Genomic DNA, 25,898 nt, shown 5'->3' on the forward strand with positions numbered 1-25,898 from the left:
AAACCTTTGAAGTGTGTGTGTTCATAAGGCAAATGTTTGGCACATATAAAATCATAGCAGGGACTTCCACTTACATTGATTTCAGCACCTACTGCCCTTTTCAACTAAGTCAGTGAGAAGCAGACTCTGAAACAGCTTCAGAAATCCAACCTTCTCTTGGTACTTAAAATTTCAGTTCTCATACTTTCGTTAGAATGATTGGCCAGGCAGCATTTCAGAACAATGAGAAACTATACAGAAAGTAGTAACTTTATCAAAAGCAGTTAAAATACGTGAATATCAGAAAAACACAAGAGCTTGTACAAACCGAACCCACGAAACTGGGTAAAGCACCCATCTATTACAGACAACTTTCAAGAACAAGATTCACTTCAAAGGATGCTCAAAGATTTGTATCACCTTAAGCCATGCTGGCTGAGGAAGCCTCTGTTTTCTTTCTTTGGTTCCATGAATATTTTCTAAGTTGTCTCCAACTTTTCCAGTTCAACAGTATGACCAAGATTGAGAATTCCACAGTGAAGTCATATCAGTGTCCAGGGATAGTATGCCAAATATGCCTAGATATCTCTTATTTCTCAACTCCAAATAAAAATAGGCATCCTAATCCTTCTCTCACAAGACTTCTCTCTGTGTCTCTCAATCCAAAAGCAGTGTATAAAGTCTTGGTCACTCAGGAACATAGGCTGGACATCATCTTGGATTCAAGGCAGATGTGAGGACCTGTATGGAATTCTATCCCTAACTGTCCTGTCTCTCCATCTCTCTGTTGGTGCTCCTTTCTCTAATGGATCAATGCTTACCAATCAAGTTCTCCTACATTCCAAATAATCTCATCTCCAAAACACCAGTCTTGATTCCAAAACAGTAAACAGCAGTGTCTGACTGCTTTTACTACTTCTAGTTTTCAAAACAGTATCTTTTAAAAAAGCTTCCTCCATCCTGTCCTTGTCATGTTATAGGACATTTACAAAGATCAGCAAAGCTTCCTCATTATCTTTCTTGAAGCCCCCAGAAGCCTGTACTGAACATATCTTTTTCTCTTCACACAAACTGTAAACAGGAACATAGACTTGCCTCTCCCTTCACCCACCTTCCCATTTCCATTGTACAATACTTGGGGCAACAAAATCTTGGTCTTTAGCAGAGCTCCTAAGCACTGTGATACTACTAAAAGGAATAAATACACTACAGATTGGACTATACCCATATATCATTTATTAATGACTGTTGTAGTCTCTCCTACATAGGAAATAGCACCTAAAGAACTGCCTAGTAAGCTAAACTGAATTTGAAATGGTAATGATTCAGTACTGTGTTTTGGAAATACACCATCTTTCTACTAATATGTTCCTACCTTTCCAAGCAGTTAGGATTGTTCCTTCAAAATTCCTCTGAGCAGCAGTTGGGTGCCAGTTATACTTACTGGGATTAGGAGATGGTTTAGAGACACTCACCAAGATCTCCTATACACAAAAAGTTACTGATAACGTATGAAAGCTTCCTTTGCAGTGCACAGTTATGATGTGAGAAACTGTTTCACTTTTAAGTGATAAGCAACTGCTGAACTCTTTAGAAATCATTAAATATCATCAACATTCTGCTCTCTATATTAAAAGCAAAACAAAATCAACACTGAAACCACACAAAAACTGCTGACAGTTACAAAACCCTCTCAAAGCAATTTAATGAAAATCATTGCTTACTTTTTCAAAACTGTTACAACATAATTAAGAATTTTCTTATTTTAGACTCGCATTTCTAAGACCATATAAAGTAAGAAGTGCTGCTCTAAGATATGCCTTCATAGAATGTGTTTAAGAAATTAAATGGCTTAAATCTTAAGGTAGGTTATAATCCACTGGTTACAAAAATCAGCCCCCTAACTGACACATTCAAGCAATTTTTATGCGCCTTTGCACTTGCATAGAAGAGAAACATCCACCCCCCATATGAATGAATCTAGATCACAAAGGCATTTCCTCTTTTCCCCTTCACACTAATAAATCCCCCAAAGACTACAGACAAGTTTCCCCATCACCACAGGGTTACCAAGGGCAAAAAGCAAACTTAATGAGGCCAAATGGAGGCCTTCTCTTGCAGAAATGTTAATCTCACTTTTAAGAGAAAGGGAGGTAAAGAGAATCGTATAAAATCTGTACAAAATCACTTGTAATAAAATCATCTGCAGCATTTCCTTTGTCCAAGGTTACCATGAAGGGCTTTAATTCAGAGGAACTAGTGGGAATACTGTTCCTCCTGTTAAAATATATTAATTAGTGTAATATATACAGTTGTCTCCTTTGAAAAGCAAACCAACTGAGAGAGAAACTCGTGAGAGGAACAGCAGGGTCCTACAAGGACCCGCCCCCAATCTTGGATTTACTCCTCAGAGGATGGAGTCCCAGAAGCTGCCTCTGAAGCTTCATCTCTTTTCATCTTTAAAACCTTAATTTACAAGCATAAATAACAATGGCATAATCATTAGCAACAGCAAAGAACCAAACTTCAAGCAAGAATTGCTATCATTCTTACCAGTTTCTCAAAATAGAAAGGCCGGTCTACACACACTGGCATCTAGCTTTAAAATTGCAGATTTTTAATGAAATCTCTAAATATATTTCCCAGGTCTGAAACAAAACAACTGTTAAGACACTGGTCTTGATGCAGCATTTCATATATGCACATAGTGGATATCCTGATCCCTAGAATTTGCAACAGCAAAGTAAGTAGAATTTCTCCTGTGTGCTGGCTGATTGACAAATAGCAAGTTTTAGCAGTTAGCAACCACCTCCAGACTGCTTATTTCAGGTGAAACATGATTAAACATGATTCATTTAAAACATTATTTTGGATACTAGTTTAGATGCTAAAATGTAAGTGCCCACCACAAAAGACATCACCTCTACCTGAAACTCATTCCAAAAATAAAATTACTGGAGGTTGCAAGTGTGTTTTGTGGAAAATTTACTGTGTGTACGTACACAGCCAACAGAGGTGTTTTCTATTTCATGTTTCTGATTTACACATAAATATATGTGTATGTGTAAATATAATTGTATCCACTCTCTTTCTGCAGATTTGCTACTGGCTAAAAGATATAGCAGTAAAGGTACAGATGCTATTAAGTAGTAAAAACATAGTCTATAACCTATTTTAAAAGAAAACCCACAACACTAGACAAGAACATTCTCATTTCCATGCACTCTGCTGTCATAAAGCTTGTTTAAGTCCAAACATATCAGTCCTTTAATTAGCAGAGCCCTCTGCTACACGAGCTCGTGAGGGTTAGCACGGGTAAGAATCATTAGCCTTGTAACTCGTACAACAATTCTGATGATGCTTAGGGAGAAATAGTAGCCAGTTTACTCTACTGCTGACAGGACTAGGAAGAATAGTGTTTTTGTCTCTTCTGTCTATTATACTTCATGTCTTCGTACACATACGAAGCAAACAGTCAGTGAAGGCATTAATTTACAAGTCAGTTTTTAGAATCCAGCCACGCTTTAAAGTCCTGTTTGTTTAATCACTGCTGCCACCTCATATATACAGAAACGATGCCAACAGTACCATGTTTTTGACTGCAAGCTTTTTTTCTTAAAAAGCTCTGAAAGCACCAAGTTTGATCAAACTGTGACTCAAACTAAATAGAGGCTCCCCTTGCTGTGAGGCCCTTGGTTTTTCTGAACCTAAGGAGCATTCATCCACCACTCTGGCAGTTAGCTAGCCATGCCAACTTTTTAAAGGTGTAAGGAAAACGTGGGGAGAAAAGAGGAAAAACACATCAGACTCAGAGCCTGTTAAATCTTGCAGGAAACTTCCCACTGAAGTAAAATAATTTGTGAAGAAGGGAACAGGTAAAGGCTTGTGTGGAAAGAGGACTAAAGGAATACAGGAAGCACACCCATTCCAGGTTCTACATATATGTAAAAAGGATGGCTCGCCCAAGTGCTCCCCTAACACACTTCCTAATGTTTTTGGAAGTACTGAGGGTTTAGAGAGGTATATTCCATCTTAACTCTCATTAATATACTTTATGGGATATTTTAGAAGCAGAACTACATCTGCTGTATCAGTGATCATGATTTCAACATGCACCTCACAAAAAAAAAAAAAAAAAAAAGAAACAACAAAACACACAAAACCCCACAACTTTATGCAACTGCTCTAAACACCACTGTGGCGTACTGAGTCAGCAACAGCACAGTAGAGGAAACACTATGAAAATTAACTTGCTGTTGTATCTCCTGTGGCATGGTTGCTTTTCTAACTTGACTGTCCACCAACCAAGTACTTACTACAGCCATAAATGCTTGACTTGCATGTAAAAATATCACTGAAGAACCACACAGCTCCAACGAAACCAAAGTAAACATTCTTACCCAAAAAGTCCCACAGACAGGCCAAATACAAAGAAGTACAACACTGGCAAGCAGGTCTATAAAACTTTAATTTCAATGCTACTAAAACAAATATATGTTCAGAAAGCACTTCTCTCTCCCCCAAACTGAGTTAGTAGCAGAGTTTATTTTTATCTTGGCAATTTAGAAAATTATCCCTTAACTTTAAAGGCTATGAATTTCTCGAAATAGAATCCTCTGACAGAAATGTTTCAATATTACCATTCCATGGAACAAGAGAGAACTGGAAATGGGAGTGCTGCCAATCTCTTGCCTCCTTGGAACCTTTCTCTCATAGACAAGCCATACTCGGCCCTGGCTTTTGAGTTTTCTTTCTCCTTTCTGAATGGGGGTTGGGGGGTGAAATATATATTTGTGATATCATCTACATCTACAGGCAGCCTATCTTTTAAATTGAATTCAAGTGTAAAGATGGCAGTGAAAAAATCCTGGGTTTCTAAAAAGCAGCAACTATGAAAGGGAACTGATGAAGCAATGTTATCTACCAGAAACAATGAAACCATATTTAATTTACAGGGTGTTAAAGATCTGAAAAACTGAGAAGCAAAACTGGAAGTAATTTCCAAAAATCAACTAGACTGTTGCTATCAAGTAAAGGCAAAAGTTATTGATACCACTCCTGAAGTCTTTAAGTCAAGTCTTTAAGACATTTTGTGATAGAGATGCTATATCCATCAAATAAAATCAGTTCCAGCGCTTACAGTGGAACTGCCTTCAGCAGAGGGAACAAGAAATAATCACACCACTTAGTTTTCCTTTATTTTTTATTAGTTCCTCCCCTCAATTGTACACTTGCATCCATTCTAATCTAAACCACTCCAGAAGGTCTCTTTCTACCTAAGGGTTTTCTTCTGATGGCTGGGGTAGCTATGCTTGGACTCTCCTCATTGGAGCCACATTTGCATTTAAATGCTTCCCAGAATGGGAAAAAATTCTGCAAATGATACATTACTGAGAGGAAGAACCGTTTCACACAGACAGCCTGTTTTAATACACGTGCATGCTGTTGTCGGAACTCCTCCCTGTATGGGCCACCAATTGCTGGCATCGGTGCTTGGCACCAATCAGCAGTGGATAGGAACTGACTGTCACTGTTAGTTTATTGTCTTACTGTAAGACTTTCATACCTTCTCTCTGTGAGCTCTCACAGGCAGCTCTCACAGCACTGACTCCTTTTCTCTTTCTTCCACACAGCTGGCTGATTCCTACCTGTCCCTATCACAACTGCCTGACCCTCTCTGTCCCTAGCAGACATACTAACCCTTACTGTCCCTAACATGAACACCTGACCCTTTCTGTCCCTAACAGCACATACTAACCCTTACTGTCCCTAACATGAACACCTGACCCTTTCTGTCCCTAACAGCACATGCTAACCCTTACTATCCCTAACACAAACACCTGACCCTTGCTCCTTGCAGCAGCAGAGCCAACTGACTCTAACTCTCCTCTCAACCAGCTAACCCACTCTTCTATAGCACCCATCCTTACTGGACCATCCTTATTGTATGCAGCTGTGCCCTATTAAGGGCAGGGTTGTTCCTACTCTTTGGTAATTAGTACAGCTGCAACTCCTCAGGGGTGAGATTGCCTTCAGCACTATCTCTATTCTCTCACAATCCATCCTCCCACATGCTGTCTGTCATTTCTCAGAACAGGAGAACACTTAACTTACGCTTACCTTGGGATTGACTACAAACCCCAGAAATTTGCATGCAACAACTGGAGATTTAAGTGCTAACCTAAATCCTTGAACCCAAAAAGAAAAACAAAAGGACTATAAGCACATATACATGGACAGGAGCATGCCAGTATATTTGTATGGCTGCACAGGCAAATAAGTAGCTAAGCACCTAACACCTCATATATATGTAATACCTACCCTATTAACACATCCAGCCAACAGCAATACACCTCTCTTCAGGGAACTTGCACCTTCATCTTAGAAATTGCAGCCCAATCATTGCTTTAATGGAAAACAAGAAAGTAACTTAGAAATGTCTCACTTTATTAACCAAGGCATTCTTTCCTGCCTACATATCCTTACATCTCCACAGCCATCTCTACATGCAAAGAAGAATCCCCCTAGAAACCAAATAAACAGCAAAAGTGCAAATGGCTTGTTCCGCCTCCTGGTTCATCAGCACTACCTCAGAAATGTTATTACTGAAAGTGATTCCTGGTGGGAGGCAGGGAGAAGGGAACTACATTGAATACAGCTTTGTTTTCCACTTGTTAGCATGAGTTGCAACACTGCCAAGTAGAGAGAAAAAAAACCTTCTCTCACCTGCAAACAAAACACATGTATGGAAGACAAAGAATTCACTTTCTCAAAGTTGCTTTTTTCCCATATATCTTAACTACACTGGCTTAAGCAAATACATTTGCTAATTCAAAATTAAGGTCAGTCGAACAAGTACTGCCATAGAACCTATAGTACCACAGGTCTATCAGGAAGAACAAGGCACAGAGCTATTTTAAGTTGTTAAATGCAGCAGTAGTATAAGGGGCTTAGAGTAAGTGCAATGTACTGTAAATCCAACCCAGTAACAACCCAGAACTTGTACACTGTGCAAAGCAAATTTGTAACCATTGAAAATTAAGTATTTCGGTATGGGTAGTACTCCATCACCAAACACTAAATCTGCAATGCCTTAACACTGGATTCATCAGCCCAACAACAAAAAGCAAAAGACACCAATAAATAAGAGGCCAGTATTTTTCAAAGACCACAGTATATTCCAAGAACCCCGTAAATTATTTCACCATATGAAGTACTGAAACTTTATCGAGTTCTCATTCAAGTAAAATTAAAATATTTCTACCAAATCAAGTAATAAGAGATCAAGTCTCCAGAGAAAAATCACTTTTGATTCCATAAATAAGATAAAATTTCTACAAGTTAGCTGCAAGGAACTGCTTTTCCTTGCAACTTATGAGGACACACTTGGGTAAGAAGGTCAATAACTCCTGTAAAAAGGCTAGAAGAAAACAGTAATAAAACTCTGAGCACTCCATGCCTCCACTCCCTTGATATCCTGTAAGACCACAAGCATCTAGGAATGCTGTACAGCACTGGGGGATGCTTTTTTGCCTATAGCCAATCTCTTGTTTCACTCAGCCATTTATCAAACTTTTAATGAAAAGCTTTCTAGTAAAAATGGGAGCTTTTTTGGTTTTGGTTTGTTTAAGCTCTTCTTAAAGTTTCATGTCAAGAGAGGTATTTGCTCATAGAAAAATTTTCTGTGGTTTTCAATCACCTTTCTTAGCAAGTAAGGTTCTAAGATTTTTCAAGTTCCTAATTTTTTATGAGTTCTATAACTTCCAAAAGTATAAGAATTTTCCTAGTTCTTCTTCTGTTTAAAAAAAAGTTCCACTGATTGTCTGTTCAGTGATATTTTTTAAGAAAAACAATTGGTTTATCTATAATATACAATCATACATCCTTACCCAAATTCCAAGTTTTTTAACAATAATCACTGAAAAATACACTAAATATGAATACAGGTTAGAAAGATATTTTATCTATAAACACTTTTAAGTACACTTTGTTCCTATAGTTCATCCCTTAGGAAAACTTTTTTAATAATTATTTTTATTAAATGTGTTCTCATCTGTTAAAAACCAAGCAAACCATAAGATTTGTATTTACACTTACTCTTGATGGACATACTGAATGGGCAAATAGAAGTGCTATTAATGCGTTATTAGTAAAAATATATTGTCTTTGATCTCAATAACAGATGTTTTACTTGTGCTAAAGAAAAAATTCATGCTACCTTGTATGTCATGTTGGCATAAAATACTACTGACTTTCATCTCATTGTTTTGAAACTGCTCTCAACTGACAGTAATTAATTCTTTCTCCCCATAGTTAAGCCAAGAAGCATTTTTAGACTCTGGAAAGACCAATGTCATATGATCATATTTTGAACACAATTGAAAAATAATTGAAAGGTAAAATTCAGCATATATAATGAATGCAAATAAATATGAGCTGCCTGCTGCTGGTCAGTCCATTCGCAGTTGTATTTTGCATAATGTTTAGGAAAATTAATTTATATCCCTTCTGTGCTAATCAAAGAGTATGTAATTAACATTCTCTGTGGAAAAAAATATGTCATTTTATTCAGTTCAATCATTTGACAGCACAATTTAAAAAAAAATGTATTTTACCAAAACACAAACGTCTGTAATTTGGAACTACTGGTTCTTCTTCTGGTTGCATTTCAGAAAGAAAATGGGGGCCAGTTATTTAGAAGGTATACATTTATACAACATCATTATTCATAAAATTGTTGTTTTACTAAGAACCCTATTTTACTTCACGAAAGAGCAGCCATTCTCTCAACAAAGCAGCTGAAAGTAAAGTAGCAACAAGCAAATGCCCCCTTCCTAGTACCTATGGAAAGTGGGTGCTCCCATCATGAAGCAGCCCTGAAATCTCACTTGGTGTGGACACAAGTGCTGCTGCTATGGTATAATCCACATGACCTCAACAGGAGGAAAAAAACTGTAGCTTTGCTACAGTACTTGTAGCTTTGCTGGGTGGAATATCTGGGTCTTTACAGTTGGTAGCTGCTATTTGTTATAGCTCCCCTGACACAAGGCAAAAGAAAAAAGAAACTTGGCATGTAATTAAATTTTAATTTGTCATAATCTTTCCAAATCCTAAATTGTGACTGCTTTGTAGTACACATTGAGAGAGAGGGAGACCAATACAGCTAAGGCTGGAAATACTTTGAAAATTCATCATTCATAAAAGGGGCTCCATGAACCTCTCCTCACAGGTCACAAAAGATTCCTTGCAGATTTCAAACCGATGGCTCCATGTCACCAAAGTTGTGCTTGAGCCACTTTTACTCAGCAGTTCCACAGCATTTAGACTGAGCTGACAAATCACACACTAACAAAATGATTAGTGTGTCTGAACACAGTGCAGTACAGAGGTGTGAGTATCCCTCTGTGCCATCTTTTTCAGGTGTCCAAGCAATCTCTCTTTTTCCCTGCCTTCATTGGCCCTTAAACCGTATTGCTGGAAATGCCTATTTGAGGGGATAGCTGTCTTGACTTGAAAGATAAAGGACAGCCTTTCACTTTCACTTGAAAGATAAAGGTTCTTTAGAACCTGCAGGAATTTTCTGAAAGGGTCAGAAAAATTTTGGCTGCATTAGTCCCTATCCAAGTGCTACTGGTAACTGCTTAAGTTAACCATTACAGTTCATCTCAAAGCATGATTAATAGCAACAGAATGGTATCATACCCACTCCTCTGTTTCTGTCAAGTCCCACATTTTACAAGATAAACACAGAAGATGAAGTATATTTAATGAATGTAGATTAACATTAACTGCCTGCTGCCGGTCAGTACATCCGTAGTTAGTTGTATTTTGCAGCACTTTTAGGAAAATTACTTATGTCAATATGTGGCCATCAGGTTACTAACACAAACTACATGTCTGGGAAAGAAAAAACTAGGAGTATAATTCAATTTTGCTTGCAGCAAAACAGCAATCCATAGGAGGTATCAGAGTTCAGGCCCTAGCTGTTGTCCTTCCTGCCTTACACAAAGCAGGAAATTAAAGAGAGAAAGCCCTCACAGTGACATGATCAAGCAAGGAGGGGTGATTAACAGCTTTTGAAATTATTCAAGTTCATCTGTGTGTCTTTAGGACCTTAACATTAACTTCTACTACAAACCATAGGTCTTAATAATCTAACATGTTTCAAGAGAGATAACACAGAGTGTGATAGTTCCGACAGGTTTCAAGGAACACTGCTCTCACCACAGAGGAAGCTAGCATATGCACTATTTTCATGCTTCTGCCCCTGCAGTCCTGCTGCCAGACCAGAAGAGAGTGATGCAGAATTGGAGTTACAATCAGTGCCTTGCTAGAGAGTATCTTACTGCTAGTTCCCACTAGCCTTCATCTTCCTGTAAATCCCCTGTCAGCACCACACAGCCTGTCAGCACCCTCTGTCAGGACAACATCCAGGCTATGCACTCTCCCTTCTCACCACTTTCCAGAACCTGAGAACAGGCCATGGCTACCTGACTATATACATCATCTAGGAGACACCCCATAAATAAGGGACAATTACCCACCTTGTACCACTGTTTAAGTCCCCAGGTGATCTGTCCCTTAAGCCACTATATCTGGACATCTTCAAGAAGTACACGTTCTAGATGTGCTTCAGAGATGGCTCCCCACAGACATGTCCCTTTTTATTCCTTCTTGACAGGATTTGCATTTGCTAAATTTTGAGGAGCCCTTTTAGCAGATCACACTTCAACATACCCTGCTGTCATCTACTGCTCAGACTGAGTGAGCAGTATGCACTGAGATAACCTCTAGATAACCACAGAAAAATATGAGAAGATTTTTTCACTATTTTTTCTCTTTGGACTGTGTCAATCCTTAATTCTTATTCATTATCTCTACAAACAAACCAGGCACCTCACTACCAACTGCCTCACTCAACACTGCACTGCTGCGGCCTCATCTCAGGGACTGTGTGCAGCTTGGGGCACCTCAACAGGACATCACACTATTTGAGCGTCCTCCAGACAGAATAGTGAGAAGTCTCAAGGGTAAGCTTTATAAGGAGCTGCTGATGTCACTTAGATTGTTCAGCTTAAAAAAAGGGAACATTTGTGTTAAGCAAATAATGACTTTTCAAGCATAGCATCAGCAAAGTGGAGAATGGGAGATCTAGTTCACTGAGTTAAAAGAACAGACTGCCTTGAACAGAGGGAATCACCTCTCATGCAAGTATGAAAATCTATGTGAGTAGAGACACACATGCATATGCAGACTTCAGTCACGTTGGTAAGGAAACTAAAATGAAGGTCCAGCTGTATATAGTGGTCTTTCTTTCCTGTCTCTCAGAACTGAAGTTCTGAACACTTCTGTACAATTTTTAGTGGTTTTATCTAATCACTTTAAGCAATGAACAATCCTCAGAACAACACTCCTTGGTCTGTGAACTATGAGTTAAGATGCGAGAATAGTAATTTCTCCATGAAGATAAGTTTAGTAATTTTTACTATCCAGATTGTCTCCAAGTGCAGCCAGAATTCTTACAGTATTACAAAACTAGTTCAGTATTCCAAGAAATAGATACAGACATAATGTTCTTGCTCAGAGACCAAAAAGACTAAACAATAAACTGAATGGCAAATGAATAAAAAATAGTATTTGTATCAAGGAAAATAACTATATATCAAGGCTAAAGTAGATGGCAATGGCTGCATACATAAACAAGCATTCCCGAAGAGCCAAAGGCAAAAAAAAAAAAAAAAAAAAAAAAAAAAAAGAAAAACACTGAGGCCACACTTTGCTCTCAGATTCCAGAGTAAATACTGATTTCAGTTAAAATCTTTGGGATTATTAATGCGCCTGAAGTAATGCACATGCCCATCTCAGGTCTGATTATTGTCAGTCAAGAGTTTTAGTTAAAAGCCTCTTTTCACTGACCTTCAGATGAAAGTAAAATGCTGTTTGGGTATCAGAAATTGTGGTAGCAGAAGCAGCTACTTCTATCTATAGGTGATTTGATCTGACATTGCCTACCCGTTCAGTTAAAGAGAATCTGCAGGGATGGGCTGTTTTGAAATAAAAACTTACTCCAAAAAAGGTCCCAGAAGGTTTCTATAGTCAGAAGTTTGTTTTTACAACTGTATTCACTTGATGACTCCAGCTGATTATGTCCTGTCATATGGACCAAAAGGGAGCAGAGAGCTGATTACAAAAATTAGAAAGCAGAGGCAAGGAATGTATTGCAGACAAACTTTCGCTCCTGTAGGCAGTAATTTTATTCAAAATTATGAATACTTTGTCATTTGCACACTTTTGTTAAGGTGTTTACATCCATCATATTTTACAGATGCAAAAACTCTCAAATGTGAAGACTTCTATCCCACCTTAACAGTCCTGTACAGGAATATAGTCACAACACAGAACAGCTACTTAGTTTTCCCTGCTCTAATTCACTAAGCACACTATTTCCTCTAAGGCGCATTACTTTAAACTCACTGTGAGAGAGCTTTTTTTCCAGAGTGATCCAGTTGTTATACTACACATTGAAAACAGATTAATTTCTCCTTATTATCCTAAAGTGGACTGTAATTGTTTGAAATACATAAAAATACCACCTTGTAGCAGCAAACCAATTTTAAGAGATAAAAAAGTGAGGATTTCAGTCTTGCTCTATTTCTCTATTATTGTTGGTAGTTCAGTTTTCAAGGCTCACACTTCTTTCTAATTGGCCACTGTAATAGCTCATGTGCAGCCTCTTAATTGAATGTGATAAAAAAGTCCTTCTACCACACATTAGGACACGGTTCAACATGGAATTCAAACTAAGGAATTACACAGAGCTGTCCTAAAGTGAAATCCACAATAGTCAGACTTAAATACTAATCTCTCTTAAGATTAGACTCCCTACATTAAAGAAATATAGTGCACTTACATGCTTGCTGCATTGGAAAAACACTTCATCTTCACACAGAGAAACCTTTCCAGCCCTCTACAAACATGGCTGTCATCCTTACAAAGGCACCAACTCTAAGTAACTATTGACAACAGCAGTCTAAGCACCGGTTCATTTGAAACTGATGCCATACTGCTGCATTTTTCACTCTGATTCATCAGTATTCAGTGTGCCTGCTCCCAGGAACCACTTGGGAAACATATTCAAGATGATCCTCACTGAACAGAGATGTCTTCATAAACACACACAGATAGCTACAGCACACATCATGGTCCATTTCTGTGATTACACTGCATTTTTAAGTGCCAACTAAAGCCATTTCCTGAGCAGCTTATTATTAGCTGACACAAACAACTACCAAGCATCCACCAGGACAGAGAACAAATAAAAGCTGAGTTCAAGCTCACCACTGCCATAAGGATCACCTTAACAATGACTCCAGTTTGGTCTACACTTGAGCCTGTGTGCACACAGCACATTTCCTGCTACAGTGACCAAATTAGTAGCTAGAAAGTATTTTTACTGAGAAGGCTATCCTGTCTGAAAGGTGAAGGGAATGAAATCAATAGTACATTAATCACCTTTATGTCAAGCTGAAGTGATAACTCTCAACATGTGTCTCCCTTCAACTGGCAGTAACCTGTAGATCAGCAGTGGGACTGAAAAAATGGAAGGAGCATTCGATAAAAAGCACCAGAAGAGCTGACAGTACAGAGACTGTCCAGCCAACACCGAACAGCATTTGTCACAGCAATGCCATTGGGCATCATCTGGATGTAAGCTCTGTGACTGGAGAAGAAAACATTAATACACAGGCTATGGAGTTTATCCTTTTAATCCCTTGTGGCCATACCCCTATGCTCAGGTATCAAGGCTTCCTCTAAGATCAAGGGAATCTGAACAGGAGCTTATTAAGAGACTAAGGGCACAGGGTAGGGAGGAAGAGGAGAAGTGCCTTCAAGCAGCTGGTTCTCATATTCTTAAGAGATTATTGGAGGTTCCAGCTGAAGGAAATACCTCCTCAACTTAAGAGGTATACACTTTGACTTTCAGCACTGCAGTCCTCTGTGAGGACCCTACCATCATCCAGCTGAGGCACTGATAGATAAGAAGCCCCACATCATTTCCTAGCAACAAAACTAGTACTACCAGCACAAGCAAGACCTTTGTAGCCAGCTATGACCTTAACCATAAATATATTTTTAGAGAGTTCAGTTAGTGTCCTTCAAGTTACAGGATGCTGTTCTGCTTTCAGATACACAAATCTTGTCACCGCTGTAATGGCAGCCACACCTCTGATAAGATATTTTGGTCTCCAATTTTCAATATAATTTCCTGTTTTCAAAATTTCTTGTGTGTTCCTCAAACACAGGCCTCACTCCTCCCCACATTCAATTTTATAAAGATCTTTTAAATAGCAGTTTTCCAGCATAATCTTAAGCAGTGTGCTGAGAAAGGACTATGCTTATCAAAGAAACCTAATTCATAATCTAAATCTTTAACATATACTTATTGTATGATTTTTTTTGTACTCTCATATTCAGAGAAGGAATATTAAAAGTACTCCAAAGGAAGGAAAATAAATGTGGGTGAGTATTCTTAAAATGGCATAAACTGCAAATGGTAGAATAGCAAAGGTCTTAAAACTAGTTTTAAGTCTTACTTTCCACAGTCTTTCTTCCATTATACTTACAGCTTTTACTTTACAGCCCGACTCCTAAGAGTACTACAACTATTTAAAAGGGTAGAAAGTGCCAAGTTCATTAACTTCTTGTTTAAGAACAAAACACACAAAAACACAAAGCAAAGGCAACAAGGAAAACACTCGGCTCTCACAAATCTTTGCTGATCAGAGGAAGCACATCCCAGGTACCAAGAAACTAAAGCTGTACCTGGCACGAGCCTGTTATTTCAGTCAGCAGAAAGCAGAGGATCAGCCACCAGCTGTTTCCATGCAGGTTTTCCTTGCTAAGGTGAACTGTGCTGTACACTGTGGCATCATGACTTAGCAGGCAGCCCGCTGTGTGTCCAAGATAGGACAGAGTGTGATAAACTACCAAAACCATCATACTGCTAAATACTGGTATACAGTCCTGCGTACTGCATTAAAAGGAGGACCAAGGTTCAAAGAGAAAGATCATTTGACACCCTTCTCCTCAATACTTCCTCAGCTGAGCTTGTAGAAGAGCCACAGAAGGGCAGGGGAAGCTACTTAGAGAGATTCATTAAGAGCCCATCATTATTTCATATACAGTCTTCTTTACAGCCCCCCCAAGAACCTGTTAATCTGTGATCCACTCTCCTCTGTAATTCTGACCAAAATACATCAGCAAAGGTAAACATCTATGAAAAAATTTGCAAGTTATATTCCCAAAACCCCAATTTTAATTCCTAAGCAGCTAAAAAAATACACAAATCATTCAAAGTCTTCTAATATACTTACCCAATATATAAATTACAAGATTATATTCATGTATAACCAAACTAAAATAATTCTAATGGCTAACTAACCTAAACTGAACTAAAGGCACTGATTTTTATAGACCTTCATCTATGACCTTATCAAATAAAATCTACACTTTCTTCATATTTGTCAACTGCCCGACCAATTCTAAAGACAGAGTGCAGGGTAAAATATTATTGCTTAAAATCTGCATTGCTTCTTGGTTGAGCATGTTTAAGCAGAAGTCACTGAATTAATTGTGCTAATTTTCAGAAGATTCTAAAATAAAATGCAATATCCCAGTTTTATCACCTCTGTTACTACACTCTTCATTCCATTTATTGTTTCTTTGCCTTACAAATGGCTGTCCTGCTATATTTGGTAATTATAAGAACATATATTTCTATCTAGCAAAAAAAAATTAGATAGTTGTGTAGTAACTTCATAACTACTTCTTCCAAGAGTTTAAAAGGCATCACCATCATCATCTGTTTCAAAGCTTTCCCAGCACAAGAATAAACAGTTACATGCTAACATGCATGCAAAAGTCACAACTACAGGTAAATGCCTCCTTCTATAAACATACATCTCCAGAGATAAACAAGAAACAATTTTAGCACAACTCCAACCCCGCTAAAAAAAAAAGAACGGGAGGAGTGGACACAGTAAGTTTTACAGTCTACATCACAGACAAGACTGTCGTCTAACATATTTTGATAGCTGTTTTAAGGAGAGCACAATGATCAAGTTTCCTTCATCAACACAATAGATGGAACAAGTGGTTTGCTTCACAAATGAGGAAATTGTAGTCTGCTTGCTAAAAACTAGGTAATCTATGGAAATATTTCAATAGTAGATTATTTTAGCTAAGGCACACCTGTGCACTAGCAATTTCTTACACTATGTGTTCACCTATTTACAGAGAAGCACTTATTTTTAGCTAAGACTTATTTACATGAGGCAGCAGCACTTATCCACAAAATTAATAACAGATCAAACAACTTGTTGAGCCATGAATGACTACACACTTGATTTGTGAACCACCTGGAAGGAAACACTTGGCAATGATGGCCTAGATACATTTCCTTCAGAGGAGCATCAGATGATCTCCTGGGGTATCAACCTGACGAGCATTTCTAAAGTTGCTCAAATCTACAGGGGCAGAAAAAGGCAGTATTTACATAAAAGGGATATAAAAAACTTGCACTTTCAAGTTGGACACTCTGTTCTGAAAATTTGTCCTGACATTTATTTTGATTAAGCTCTTACAAACAGCTGGTTCTGCTTAACTTAATCTCATTAAAAGTCCCAAGCAGACAAATTTAAGCAGGCCCTGTTCTACTGTAAGTCTAACCTGTAAAAACATTTGAGTCCACAAGTTTCCAAACAAGAAGCCTTCAGCATCGTATTCACTGGTGTGAGTATCATCTAACTACAAGCTGCAGCTTTAGTTGTATTGAGAGAAAAGTGTTGCTTTCACTCTGTGTTATTCTATGCCTTCTTACTTCTTATTTGTAGTTTTAAGTAAGCAGATAGATTTTCTTTTTTGTGGCTGACTTAGGAAATCAACTGAAATGATGAAGGGGAAAGGTGCTCTGTGTTGACCAGCCTTCCCTGAAGAGACTTCAGTTAGCAACATGACTCAGGGTCTGTGTGCATTAAAGTGTGATGGATGATTTCACCAGGTGGGTAACTTGAACATATTAGTTATATGATTCTATTTGGTAACCTAAAAGGTCCTATAAAAACAGCTTCTGTCAGTCATGCTGTTTTCAGATTTAGCTGTTTTTTCCCTGTGCTAAGTAGAGACAAAACAGGCAGGTGAGCTGCAGCCAGTAAATTTAGAAGGGAGTGAGAAAGAAGATGAGTGCTGTAATGCAGGTTTATCAGTGCTGCTTCCGCAGTACATTTCCAAGAACTCACTGACCTTTAAGGAAAGGGACAGGGCGTAAGTATAGCTAAACTGAACTCAGTTATATAAGCTTTAGAGACCCTCCGAGGAAACAGATGCATATATTTCCCAATTTAAGAAAGACAAGAAGAAAAAGAAAAACCAAAATCCAACCACAGACACTGCAAGCATTATTCCAGAAATGGGCTTAACTGCCACTTCTCCCACCGCAACACTCACAGTACTTGAAGTGCTTTGACACTTCAGCAGTTTGAGATGGATCAGTGCCACAAACAGGGAAGTATAAGAACACATACAAGAATATATATGTGTAATATATAATATTATCCTCATACATTATAAGAACAGGTAGTGCAGATAAACAAGCCTTCCTTCTAACATGCCTAGTTTGACATAACTGCACAAGTCTGAATTTATTCAACTCAATTAATAGAAAAACCTTTTGTTAATAACACTTTTGCAGTCAAACCAACCTTTGCTACAGCACTGCTGAGATCAATAATATTACAAAAGAGAGAAATCTGGTGCAGTCCGCTGTCAATCAGTTCTCTTCTGAGCCACGCTGTGTTTCATTCATCATGCTGCACACCCTACTTCCTTGCCCAGAGGGAAGGGAATTAAAAGGTCACCCCTTAGCCAATAAAATATATATTTAGCTATTTTGTGGGGAGGAAACAGTATCTTTAAGCAGTCATCCAAAGAAGACAGACTACCCAGAAGGTCGCATGCTGCTGCACATCAATAAACATCTTGATCTAGGAACTGAAATGAAAAATATCAAACCACTGAAGGTATGAAAGGGGGACTCAGAGACCTGTCAGAAAAATTACAAAATTAGAGCTGAGCACTGCATTCAGCAAATAGATGATACAGAGATGGCAGAAGTAAGTAGTGCTGGGAGCTAGGTTAAGATAGCACACTGAAATTTTCAGTAACAGGAAAAAAAATCACTCTGGATACTTTTTAAATCTATCTGCATTTTCTCTTAGGCCTCACTACTGGTAAACATGTAAGTCAGCTCCTCTTTTCTTTCTTTACCTCTTCGGTCTTTCCAGGGCTGCTTCACTGTAAGCATAATAAAAAAAAAAAATTAAAAGAGTAATAGCCTGCTGATACCTATTTCATTATTCTTTTAATCCCAAAAATTGCTTTCTCCTCAGTTTTTTCAGCCTCACTAATTGAAATGCTCCAGGAAACAATCTTTGTGGGAATAAGAAAGAACACCTAAATTGGTTTTGCATTGCATGTCAAAACAAACATTAGATGCTTAAGACAACAAAAATAGCACTGGGACTCTTAAAAAAATACACTGATTTTTGCTATCCATGCTGCTATCAAAATATATACAGCAGATTCATCATCTCACTGAAGAATTGTAGCTGTAGAACACAGTTTTTGCACTGGAACTGCTGTAAGCAAGAAAAAGATCAATTAGTATTCTATATTCTCTAAAAAAAAACAAACCTTGACTTACAGCATTTCATCCTGAATAAACAGGTTTATACACATACAACTACACTGAAACTAACCTGATGGCAGCAAATGGCATAGTGAAATTGGAGGTACTTCAAATGGCAAACCATAAAGCTCTCTAGGACTGGAACAGAGAATCAAGATGGCATGATTAAAAAAACAGCACAAAATAGCTGGCTAAGAAAGAATGGTCAGAGTGTCTGTGGAAAGAGTCTATGAAGGCCCTGAAGTCACAAGAGGAAGAAAAATGTACGTTTCCTGATGGGAAATATACAAGAGAAAGAACAAACAAAGAAATATTACTTGTGGTACTGAAGAAAAACAAAATCAAATTTCCAGTCAACTTTGACAAGTATCCAACACTGAAGTTCAGCTACTGATCTGGGGAAGAAAAAAAAACCCCAAAACAAATCTCAAAACCTACAGACCCCATAACTTAATATGCAAGTTGTAGTGAACATTCATACACAGTGTGTTGTATAGCTGTACATTTAAAGACATCTCTTATGTAACTTATACTTTGTCAATGCAGAACTAAAGAAATGTGTTCCTTTAAGGAATAAATTCACTATAAAGGTCTTCCTAAAAACAGAAGATGAGGAAAAAAAATGTAATTGCTTCCTAAAACTGGTTCCTGGTCAAAAGGGATGTATAGAACTGTACATAATCATCTGCCAGCCTTCCTGCTAAGAAAGCTTGAACTTCTTGTACTTTGATTCATACTCCTGTCAACACTATCTGACTCCAGGAGCAGGCTCTGAAGACCACTTACACAATGAGACATCATGGCACAGAACTGCACGTGTCAGAACTTGACCCTTACAATATATAAAGGATCAGATCACTAAAACATATAAGCATATGTCCATTTTCATTGAAGTCTACAGGTACATTCACATGTGAATGACTTAGGGATAAGGAAAATCTGGAAGCATCTACAAAAAAAAAAAATCATTAAATTCGATTGAATGAGGAGCATCCCTGTGCTTTCTGTATGTGTTATTCTTCCCACAAGCTGTGTAATTCTTGGCACTTTGTAAGAAGTACCCAGCATGGTGCTGGACTGCTCCTCATAAGAGCTGATTATGCTCCCACAGCCACTTAGAGGAAGATTTAGAAGTATGAAATAAGTACCTACACACCTACATTTTCTCTTCATCTTTTAAAGTAGAAAAATATCAACTTAAAATAAAAAAAACACCTGGCAAATGAAAATTAATTTATTGTGCTTAAAATTATTTCAGCCACTCAATTTGCCTCCCAGTCCTATGTGCAAAAGGCCAACTACCAGCAGTGACTGCAGCACCAGCTAAAAGCACAAGATTTACACTGGCACTCTTATTAGAGCTGAGGTAATTTAAGAGGAATGTCAGCACGAATTTACTTTTCAAACTTTATTACTCTGCTTTAAGAAGAGAAAGAATGCCTGCTATTGTAATTTTTAAAATATTTACAAAATCTTTGGTATCTGGTTTTAATCGCACAGAGTTAAAACCAAAACTCTAATGTCACCCCACATCACGTTTCTTTTATAAGAAAATAGACCTAAAGAATAAGAAAAATCAGATTTAGTGAAAATGAAGTTTTTAAAGAGAAATGTTATCACTCTTCACTCTAGATAAAATTCAAGGGTACCATTGAATTAAAAGGAGCTACATGTAGACTGCTCTGCAAGCTGTGAGCTTGTGAATCTGGTTTCCATAGGTATCTGAGCCATTCAAACCCACTTCCCTTTGAATGTGCAGGTTTCAACCATAGAGAGGAAAAAGAGGATGAAAATCTCAAGCTAATCACATCTATGCCAGTTGCATAACTTTAATCCTGAACCAGGGGCCACATTCTCACCCTCTTGTCTGCAGATTGAACTTCCCTCTCTTCTTTTGGCAGAGAACAATGTAACCTACTTTTAAATAATCTTTATTCCTCTTTAAAGAGAAGGGTGATGGAAACTGTCCTGGTGGCCATTCAGTAGTGACCTTTTCTCACAGCATAGAGACATTTCAAAAATCACCTCTGTACCATGAAGGCCTTCCAAAGTCATTTCTAACAGAATTACTTTATTATTACAGAAACAAATTGAAAGAAATTAAGAAGTTGGGCAGAATACAGAAGCAAAAGGGAACCACGTGAGAAAGAAGCAATGTAGTCTTTGGCTTTGCAAATTGCAGTCAACAGAAAAACCACTGATGTACCATGATACTTTTCCTAATAAACCAAATACCTTTTTGAACATAACTGTTTGTAACAGCAACATTAAGAATTAAAACAAAAGCCCATTCTGTGCAGTCAAAAGGGAGTTCTAACAGAAGGAAGCAAATGAAGAAGCAACAATTTATTTGCTCTATCCCCTCCTGCTCTGCCTAATGCCTGCAGTTAGGAAGGCACTGTCCTCAGGTGGTGGTGCCAGTCAGCCTCTGCTCTCTCAGACAAGGCTCCCAAGATGATTCCATTTTGAGGTAGACACCTGTCCACTGGCAACAAGTATGAGAGCATCAACTGCAAAATGAGGCTACCACATGGCAACATCTTTCAGTCACTACAAAACTTGCTTCCAAATTGAAACAGCTACCAAGAGGTGAAAAGCTCCATATCACATTTCTAATCCCTCCTCTCTGCAACTTATTTTTTTTCTTACTTGGTAATGCTTCATGTAAGTTTTCCTGGTCTTTAAAACTTATTCCCTCAAATATGTTCCCTGAATCACTTTGACTCTCATGTAGCAAGGATTTTTACAATGCATGTGAGAAATATTCATTATCTATCTGAAAACACATACTTAAGAAAAAAAGTCAGATAAAAATTGGTATAATGTGGAGCTCTAGTGGTAGTGAAGAAGTAAAGCAGCATGTAACACCAACCATGAAAAAGTAGATATTGACCTTTAGTAGGAAAACAGTAAGTGAAAATATGTTAACAGATGGATTTAAACAAGGAAGAAGAAAGAGGGAAAGGGCTTAGCATCAAATTAAACATAATTTCAGGCTCACAGAATGCATCACTGCAAACAACATGATGAGTAACTCTCTTTTCTGTGCACAAACTTGCATCCTGTAATTCACTGCAGTTAAGCAACAGAAAAAATAAGGCTTATGTTAGCCTTAAAGGAAAATATATATATACATACTACAGGAGGAAACCAGTGTTCCTTACCAAAACTAACTGGGAGTTGAGTAATTGTATGCACTCTTTTAAAACAGTCCTAGTCACATATATTGTCCTTCCCATGACAGCCGTGGCAACTCCAACACCAGCAAGTAAGTACTCTCTTCTCAGCTGTATCATCGCAAAAATAGAGTACCAACCACTCTAGGCAGCTTTAACACTGAGATTCAGCAGTCCCTTCAGACTGATGAGTTTGGCAGGAAGTGTATCCTAAACTAGGAAAGCTCCTTCCTTATACACGAGTAGTGTCATACATCCTGCTTGTAAGCATAATCAGCTTAAGTCCTGTTGACAGTCGATATTCCACCTGTAAAGGAGATGGTTTTCATACACAGTGAGAGGATATCCAAAGCATCCTCTCCATCTAGTGTGTCTCATCACAGAGGATGATGGAACTCCTACATCCCGCTGTGAAACACTGGCATTATTTTCTCAACTTCTAAGATGCTAGATGAACTTGGATACAGGTTAGAAGAAGTTTCTAAAGCTAAAACAACACTAACAGATATCAGACCATCAAAAAGGAGCACAAAGACTACAGAAACATTTCAGCACAAATGTACAAATAACTGTGCAGTATTAGAAGGGCCCACTTCCAAAGTCAAGCAATTTCCCTGGTTGCACAAACACACACAGTTTTGAACCTTCAGTAGGAAAAACCTGCAATTCCTTCCTTTTGTAGGCTTTCCACCAAGACTACAGAAAAAGAAGACTGTAAAAGGCTCATGTATATATTACTGCTAACTTGCAACAGACCCTCCACCTATTTCAATCCATGTTATACATCGTTCAATATTTTTGCTAGGGGCTTTTGCTCCACTTCCCAAGTTGACTACACAGTGCCTTGATTCAGTACTACCGCATTTAAGACAGAATATATTTCATCTGCTGGAGTGGATCATTAACGTCGTCGTAAGTGTTCTTGTTTGGCAACATCCAGCCTAACGAGTGTTTTTTATTAGCATTAATTCCAATCTAGGGCCACAGCGAAAACCAGGCATTCTGGGCTTTACAACTTTTGCACCCAAGGAACAGCTGTTGATTGAAGAGGCATCCCCTGGACCTGATTTAGGTGTATTTCAAAAACGTGGGATACCAAACCGCCCAGAGTTACAAGCCTCCGAGAGGAGATTTCCAAGCTGTGACTGTTACCTGGTGGGCAGTTGCACTCTGGAGCCGCTTCTCTCGCTACTCGTATTTTTGCCAAGTGCTCGTAGGATTTCTGGGGGCGAGAGAAGCAACATGAGGGCGGGCACTTGGCGAGCGAGCTCGCCCGCCACAGGCAGCGCTCCCGACTACGGCCGCAAACTGGAATTTACCGCTATGCCAGAGGCTGCGCAACCAGCGGCGGCTTCTTTGCTTGGGTTCGGCCTAAGGTGTCTCAGTGACCTCACCACCCCCACACCAACAACGCCAAGCCCGACACCTCAGGGTCTCTCCCACCCCCGCCGCAAGTGACCCCGGTCTTTCTGCCTGCTCGACACGCGCGGTCGAGAAGCGCAGGGACGGCGGCAAGTTAGAGATGAGAAAAGCGCCCCAGCGGCGGCGCACGCAGGGGTCCCCCGCGATCCCCCGTCCCGCCGCTCCAGCAGCCCGGGGCGCCCCCGGCCCGCTCCTCCCTTGGCCCCGCCGGCCTCTGGGGTTGCGGGCTCACTTTCCCCGCTTCCCCCTCCACCTCCCACCCGAGCAGCTCCCCCCGGCCACCCTCCTCATGGCCTCAGCCGCCCCCGCCCCGAGCATCCCCCATGCCCACCACACGCACACCGCACAGCAGCGGCGACCCCCGTCCCGCACACCTGGGCGAGAAGTCGCTCCACTTTCTCCTGCATCATCGCGTTCAGCTGCTCCAAGGAAAAGCCGGGCAGCGGCGGCATCGGGGCGGCGGCAGAGAAGCCCCCTCGGGCGCCTTCGATGGCCGCGACCCTGGCCTGGAGGTCGCTGGTCCGCACCCCCAGGTAGACGCAGGAAGCCGCGGCCAGCGCCGAGAGGAGCGCGGCCAGCGCGGAGCCGACCGGCCCGGCCCGCCGCGGGCAGCGGTCCCCGCCGCAGCCGGGCTTCCCGAGGCCGGGCTTCCCGCTGCCGCCGGGCTTCCCGTTGCCATCGTGTCCTGCGGCTCCTCGGCTCTTCCCCAGCGCGCTCGCACACCCTTCAGCTGCGGCAGCTTTGATTTCCTTTCCTCCGCCCCCCATGGAGGCAATTAGTTTACAAACAACGATTACAAAAATAACAGCAACGAAGTAGGAGAAAATAAATAACGAAATGGTAAAACAATTCTTTAAAAGAAAAAGAAGAAAAAAAAAAAAAAAAAAAACGCGGTAAGTAGAAGCAAAGCCCGCAGCCGGCTCACACACTTTGAAGGCGAAGCGGCGGCGCGCTCCGCAGCCCGCACCGCACCGCGCACCGCCGGCAGCGGGTCGCGACCCGCCCCGCGGCAGAGGCGGCGGCGGGAGGCGGGGGCGACGAGCCACAAGCCGGCAGCGGGGCTGGGTGCGAGGCGTGCCCCCGCGGCTTCCAGCCGCCCTTCGGAAGGAGCAGCGTGCTCTGCGAGCGCTTTGGCACTTGTCAGAGAGGTTTTCAGGCGCGGGGCGGGAAGCGCCCCCCCCTCCGCCTCCCGCTCCCCTCCCCGCCGCCGGAGGACTTGTTGCTCCCGCTCCACCTGCCTGCCGGCGCCCAGCAGCCGCGCCGCGCCAGGCGGGGAAGCCCGCAGGCGGCAGGCAGCCCGCGCTGCCCCGCTGTCAGCCACGGAACCGCCGCCCCGCATCCCCGCCCTCATCGGCATAATTTATTCACCTAGGCGGAGGAGCGGCCTGCGGGCCGCAGGGGACTCTTTGCATAATGTATGCACGGCGTGCAGGACATCAGACTTACAAATTAGGAGGGCGAGGGTCGCAGAGGCCTCGGGAGGGGCTCCCACACCGGGTGGTGCCAGGGAGGGGGCTACAAGGGGCGGTTGGCGGGGCAGCTCCGGAACACCGAGCAAATTTACAGCAGTTTATTGCTGGGCTGTCATGCCCACGGTGCGGGCATAAAGCACGGGAGTGCTCCGTTGTCCCGTTCTTTTTTTAGAGTGCATAGGATAAACGTGTATAACTCACCGTCGCAGGCAGGCGACGTGAGGGCTCACTTCCAAAGAAGCAGCCTGCACTAACTTCCTGTTGTATGAAGGTTTAATTCTAGCCAATTTTCTTTCTGCTTGTTTATTTATCAAGATGCTTCTCCACTGTTCCATAGGCACTGAGAAGTTTTCATTGTGCCTGCTTTGGTTGACCAGAAGAGGAGCATCAACATCCAAAGAACGATAGGTGTGGCCTGATGGGAAGCTTGGTGGCTTCTGGTCCTTTCCTCTCTGCCTCTTACTGCCGAAATGCTGCATTAACCTCCTGTAGTTTGGTTCTCACCTTGACATTACTGCAGTGCTTCTCCTGTAAAGCACTTTTGTGTGACATTTCTTGTGTTTGGTGCACTTCTTGAATCAGAGAAACTTCTCAAAGCAGAATCAGATGTTGAAAGAACACACAGCTCACCCTTTTTGGCGTTTACTTATGTGAATACTGACTACTTAAAAGATATGGGATGAAAAAGAGATTTGTCCAACTATGGCATTTCTCAGACAAGACCAAGAGTGTTGGTTTATGCTATGAATAAAGTTTCCTTATGGAATCATATTTGTGCAGTTTTATTATCTATTGTTTCCCAAGTATTCAAGCAGTCACAACTGCCATGAAAACATAGATCCAAAAAAGCTCTGTGGGTTTCAGTCTAATTATTTAGACTTTGAATGAAGTTCATAGCCAGTCATTTATTCTTCGTAATTTGTCTCTTCTTTCTAAACAAAAAGTCTTGTGTACTCTAGTCAGAGAGAAGAAACCGTGATTACATAGCCCTAGGTGATAGTTTCTTCACAATAAACAGTTAAGAGTTGCAAGGGAGAGTTTACAAACAAATTCCACCAAGTAGCACATACCTTATGGTCAGGACTTGTGAATAACAACTGCACT

General features: G+C 40.3%; 1 protein-coding gene and 1 long non-coding RNA gene across 2 annotated transcripts in view; one reads left to right on the top strand and one right to left on the bottom strand.

The window, feature by feature from the left end:
• The window catches only part of COL25A1 (collagen type XXV alpha 1 chain), a 294,445-nt gene extending 270,346 nt beyond the window's left edge, over nt 1-24,099 (bottom strand). The window contains exons 1-2 of the mRNA XM_053941672.1: nt 23,697-24,099; nt 23,053-23,122 (exon numbers count right to left, since the gene is read on the bottom strand). Of these exons, the coding sequence (XP_053797647.1) occupies nt 23,053-23,122; nt 23,697-24,089 (463 nt within the window). The 5' untranslated portion in view covers nt 24,090-24,099. The remainder of the gene's footprint in view (nt 1-23,052; nt 23,123-23,696) is intronic.
• Nucleotides 24,100-24,164: 65 nt separating this feature from the next.
• LOC128787502 (uncharacterized) lies at nt 24,165-25,345 on the top strand. Its single transcript, XR_008430723.1, has 2 exons — nt 24,165-24,215; nt 25,132-25,345. It is a non-coding gene; the product is annotated as an uncharacterized LOC128787502 (long non-coding RNA).
• The last annotated feature ends 553 nt before the right edge of the window (nt 25,346-25,898 follow it).

The sequence above is a fragment of the Vidua chalybeata genome, chromosome 4 (assembly GCF_026979565.1).
Source record: "Vidua chalybeata isolate OUT-0048 chromosome 4, bVidCha1 merged haplotype, whole genome shotgun sequence".
In the NCBI taxonomy this organism is placed as follows: Eukaryota; Metazoa; Chordata; class Aves; order Passeriformes; family Viduidae; genus Vidua; species Vidua chalybeata.